The 4,926-nt window shown below is 61.0% G+C and overlaps 2 protein-coding genes across 2 annotated transcripts in view; one reads left to right on the top strand and one right to left on the bottom strand.

Annotated features, from left to right (window-relative positions):
- Positions 1-804, top strand: part of LOC108644370 (acrosin-like) — a 14,519-nt gene extending 13,715 nt beyond the window's left edge. Inside the window, exon 5 of the mRNA XM_029965610.1 lies at positions 427-804. Coding sequence (XP_029821470.1) covers positions 427-804 — 378 coding nt within the window. The remainder of the gene's footprint in view (positions 1-426) is intronic.
- A 2,257-nt stretch (positions 805-3,061) lies between these two features.
- On the bottom strand, positions 3,062-4,924 carry ARSA (arylsulfatase A; the record flags this gene model as incomplete). The annotated part of the gene is made up of 5 exons (XM_029965609.1): positions 3,062-3,515; positions 3,608-3,710; positions 4,039-4,166; positions 4,282-4,406; positions 4,818-4,924. Coding segments are annotated over 5 exons (786 nt in total), but the record flags the coding sequence as incomplete, so codon positions are not given.
- Positions 4,925-4,926: the final 2 nt, after the last annotated feature.

Genomic DNA, 4,926 nt, shown 5'->3' with positions numbered 1-4,926 from the left:
CTGCCCTGTGCCATGTCCCTTATCCCAGGGCTGCCCTGTCCCATGTCTCCTATCCCAGGGCTGCCGCCCCCTTTCCTATCCATGGGTCCCTGTCCCATATCCCAGGGCTGCCCTTTCCCATGTCCTCTGTCCCAGGAAGGTCCCTGTCCCACAGCCCCTATCCCAGGGCTGCCCTCCCCTTCCCCATCCACGGGTCCCTGTCCCATCTCCCAGGGCTCTGCACATCCCTGGTCACTGTGCTGAGATGGGAGAGAGCCTCAACTTAAAAACCCCCCAACCTGCTCCCAGCCGAGGCTCTGGAGGCTCCAGCCCCCAGGCAGAGCCTTCCCATGCTGGGAATGTGGCTCTGGCAGGGGCTGGGAGAGAGGAGCCAGCCCTGCTGCTGCAGCAGCCCCCACAAACCCTGAGCCCTCTCTCCTGCTGCAGGGGGACAGCGGGGGTCCCCTGGTCTGCAAGGACATGAGAGCTGACTACTTCTGGTTCGTGGGAATGACCAGCTGGGGGAAAGGCTGTGCTGGGGCCAAACGACCCGGGATCTTCACCTCCACCCAGGAATTCCACAACTGGATCCTGATCCAGATGGGATTGCTCCCGGTAGTAACAGCCATTCCAACGCCAGAGCCAACCACTACCTCGACTCCTGAGCAGAATCCAGAGCCAGAGTCCAGCCTGAGCTCTATGGAGACACTGATGCCAATGGAACTGGGAAATTTAACAGCCATTTCAATCCAACAACAGATACTGGGGCAATTCTTTAACCTGATCCTGGAACTCCTGCAGTTCCTAAGGGCCAAATTGTATTGATCAGAAGGATGAGCAGATCCAGTTCTGGCTACAGTGGACCAAGACCATTCCCTATTGGGGCCACAACTGTGGGGTCAAAGGCAGCCCCGGTGCCCAGGACTGCTCTGTCCTGCCCACGCTCCTCCCCTGAGCCCACCTCGATGGTGAAGTTCAGTGTCTTACTGAAATAAAGTTGTTTGTGTTCCCCATTTACCTTGTTTTCAGCCCAATTCAGTCTCCTGTGTAAGGTAAGGATGAGAAAATCGGGGAGGCAGGAGAGAAAATGAGCGGGATTGGCCCCGGCTTTGGGAGGAGACAAGGGCGGAGACAGGGAGGAGGGGAGAGAGGGGAGGGGAAGGGGCATCAGCACCAGTCCCACACACAGACTGCTGGCTGGCTGCTGCTGGCACTGAGCCCTGCACCCAAACCCCACAGGCTGCCAAACAAACTCCTGTGGCCCAGCTTTCCCACGGCACAGCCTCAGGTGTCCCATTCCTGGGAAAAGCCATTTCATAAAGGAGCGGGGCAGCAACAGGAGCAGCTGGAGCGGGGAGTCCTGGAGCCACGAGGGCCGTGGGGGTGCTGGAGGATGCCCACCCTGAGCTGCTGCTGCCCAGCCAGGCGTGTCCCCTCTGCACCAAGGTGCTGCCCCTGGGGCTGCCGGGACCCCCCATCCCACCCTCCAGCCCAGGGGCGATCTCTGGATCCGGGATGTGCCCTCTGCTCCTCCTGGATCCTGGGAGATCCACCTCCAAGGAGCTGTGGTGGCTCTGGAGAAGATGCTGAGCCTGGTCCCTCCTGGGACGTGTCACAGCTCCCGTCAGAGGCTGAACATCCCCCACGGAGCACAGGCCCTGCCCCACACTCCTGACAGGGTTGGGGGTCTCCCAGCACCCCGTTAGTCCAAGGGGTGCCCGAGCTGGGGCTGTGGGGCAGCTCTAAGGCTGAGCTTGGTTAGTTGAGCCAGGGGGTCTGGTGGGTTTGGGGTGTCAGTGTGTCCCTGTGCAGCCCTGGCTGAGGGAGAGCCTGGAACAGGCCCAGGCCCAGGCTCCAGGGAGGCATCACAGGAGCCCTGATCCTGCAGCCCAGGAGCTCCATGGCACGAGCCAAGCGAGGCACAAGGTCCCAGCCCACGGATCTCCCCCGATCCCAGCTGGTTCTGCTCCTCAGGCACACGGCTCCAGCCCCACAGCAGCCTCCCTGCCCAAGGCTGGCCGAGCCAGCCCCCAGGACTCACCTTTCCCAGCTCAAATACCACCAGGCTCCAGCCCCAGCCATCCAGGGCCAGTCTGGGATACGGCCAATCCATTCCCACTCCAGATCCCCGTGAAGGTCTTTAACCTGCTGCAGAGGCTCCTGCAGTGCCTGAGGGGTAAAATGGCTTGAGCAGCAGGATGAGCAGCTCCAGTTCTGGCTGCAGTGGCCCATGACCATTTCCCAGCTGGAATTATGTAATGGTTGTAATAGCTTGTAATATGCATGCATTTAATTTGTTCTTGTAAAATATATACTTGCATTCCCAGTGCTAATTCATAGTGACTTATAGTAGATAGAAAGTGATATAATATTCTTCTGATCTATTCTAATTCCATCACATTATATGATTTCAGTATATATTCTTTTAATAGATTATATCTATCAGAATCTGTTACTGTTGACTAATCTGTATATAACACATAAGCTGTACTGTATATAACACACAGAACTGTATGTTTACTGTATGTTCTGTATATAATAAAAATATAATATGTAACTGTAATATTAAAAAATGTAAATATATATGACACTGTGATATTTGTATTATGCATAACACATGTTGCACCACCTACCTACCTGACCCCCTCTCCCCAGGCCACCACGCACAGCCCACGGAACCGGCCCCTCTGTGACATCAGCCCCGGCCCGGGGGCACCGGCAGGGCCGTGGGGGCTGCACTGGAGGTGACCCCCTACTCCTGGTACTGCCACCCATGGCTTGGCTGTGGCTCCTGGTCCTGCTGGCCCTGGCTGGGCCTGTGGGTGGCAACTGGGACAGCTGTGGGTAGGTGGCCCTGGGATGCAGGAGGGAGCTCGGGAACACTGGGGGGGTTCCCAGCAGAACGGGGGCACAGACGTGCCCTCGGGGGTCCCTGGCCCTGCTGCCCCTCAGTGCAGTGTGGGGGGACAACAGGGGACCTGAGCGGCCCCTGGGCAGGGCAGTGATGGCTTTGTGCTTCCAGAGGGACCTGCGGGCTCCGGCCCATGGCTTCCGACCACAACTCNGCATTCCCAGCAGGGTTGGGGGTCTCCCCGACCCCCATTTGCTGCCCCAGCACCCCATTAGTCCAAGGGGTGCCCGAGCTGGGGCCGTGGGGCAGCTCTAAGGCTGAGCTTGGTTAGTTGGGCTGGGGGGTCTGGTGGGTTTGGGGTGTCAGTGTGGGGCAGCCCCGGGCTGGGAGCAGCGGCAGCAGGAGGGTTTGGGGGTGCAGTTGGGTGCACAGCAGGGCTGCAGGGCAGGATCCCGGCCCTTCCTGATCTGGCTCTCCCCGAACTCCATGCGCTGCTCCAGGAGGACTTTCTGCAGGGTGATCTCCCTGAGGACCTGCAGCACCTCGGGCCCTGCCCCGCCCTGCAGCAGGTCGTAGTTCTCGGCGGGGTCCGACTCCAGGTCGAAGAGCAGCGGGGGCAGGTGGGGGGTCAGCGGGGTCAGCCCGTGGCAGGCCTGGTCTGGGGTCGTGCCGCTGTGAAAGGAACCTGCAAAACACCCCCCGGGTGAGCTCAGCTCCTCCTCCCGAGCTCCCGGCCCTTCCCAAAGCCGCCGTGCCGGGGGAAGGGGCAGCGCTGACCTTGGGTGAAGTAATGAGCCTTGTACTTCCCGAGGCGGACGGCGAAGGGGCCGTGCAGGGGGTCGGGGGCCGGAGGGTAGAAGAACATGGTCTGTCGGGGACTCTGGGGGGGAGGCAGCAGAGCTCAGCTCTCCTGTGCAGCCACCCGGCTGGAGGAGAGCCTGGAACAGCACCAGACACTCCAGGGATTCCCAGAGCAGCCCTGATCCCACAGCCAGAGTGAGGCTGGGGAGGAGGGCGGGTGATGAACAGAAGCATCTTGTTGGCTCCCTGCTCACAGCTCCTGCCAGCCTGGGGACACCCAGCAAGTCCACGGGACAAAAGGTGCCAGCCCATGGATCTCCCCCAGTCCCAGCTGGTTCTGCTCCTCAGGCACGTGGCTCCAGCAGCCTCCCTGCCCAAGGCCAGCCGAGCCAGCCCCCAGGACTCACCTTCCCTGTCCCAAACAGCACTGGGCTCATGTCATAACCATCCAGGGCCACTCTGGGAAGGGCTGCTCCAGCCAGGGCAGTCAGTGTTGGCAGGATGTCCAGGGTGCTTGCCAGCTCGTGCGTCACTCCTGGCACAAGGAAAAGTTCAAGCCCCTGATCCCACTCCCATCCCGGCCATCCCCACTTCAATCCCAGCTGGGATGGTGAGTTTCCTGGGCTGGCACAGGCAGTGCCAAGGCTCACCTGGGGCGATCCGGCCTGGCCAATAAGCCACCGCTGGTTCCCTCATGCCACCTTCGTACGTCGTGCCCTTGCCACACTTCAGGTGGCCGGAGCTGCCTCCTCGTGCCATCCGCATGGTGGAGGGGCTGGGGGACAAGAACCACCTGCCATCAGGGCCACGGGTTCCCACTGCCCCTCCCCTGGTGCTGCCAAACGGGGCCACGACCAGCGAGACCTGGTGCCACCCTGCTCAGCCTTACAGGGCAGGTGCAGAAGCCAAGGTGTGTGGGACACCTGAGCAGGGCACCAGAGGCCAATGTCACCCACACACGAAGGGAATCGGGGGATATTTGGGCTGCTGCCACTCCTGGCCTGACCCCTGTGAGGTTTCTGGCCCAGCTGGGTCACAGGGACACAGAAGAGATCGTGCACTGGGTACCTCCTGCCCCACCTCGTGTCCCTGGGGTCTCGCCTGGCAGTGCCACCCCACGACCCCACCGCTGCCTTATCCCCCATCCCACAGCAGAGGTAAAGCCCCCCCTGCCGAGCCCACTGACCCGTTGTCAGAGGTGAAGAACAGCAGGGTGTTGTTCTCCAGGCCGTTCTCCTGCAGGGCCTGCAGCAACTGTCCCACGGAGCCGTCGAACTCCGCCAGCGCGTCCCCGA

The sequence above is a fragment of the Manacus vitellinus genome, unplaced genomic scaffold, assembly GCF_001715985.3.
Source record: "Manacus vitellinus isolate BGI_N305 unplaced genomic scaffold, ASM171598v3 scaffold_110_pilon, whole genome shotgun sequence".
Lineage (NCBI taxonomy): Eukaryota > Metazoa > Chordata > Aves > Passeriformes > Pipridae > Manacus > Manacus vitellinus.
Note: the sequence above shows the minus strand (reverse complement) of the source record. Positions and strands in the feature narration are given on the sequence as shown.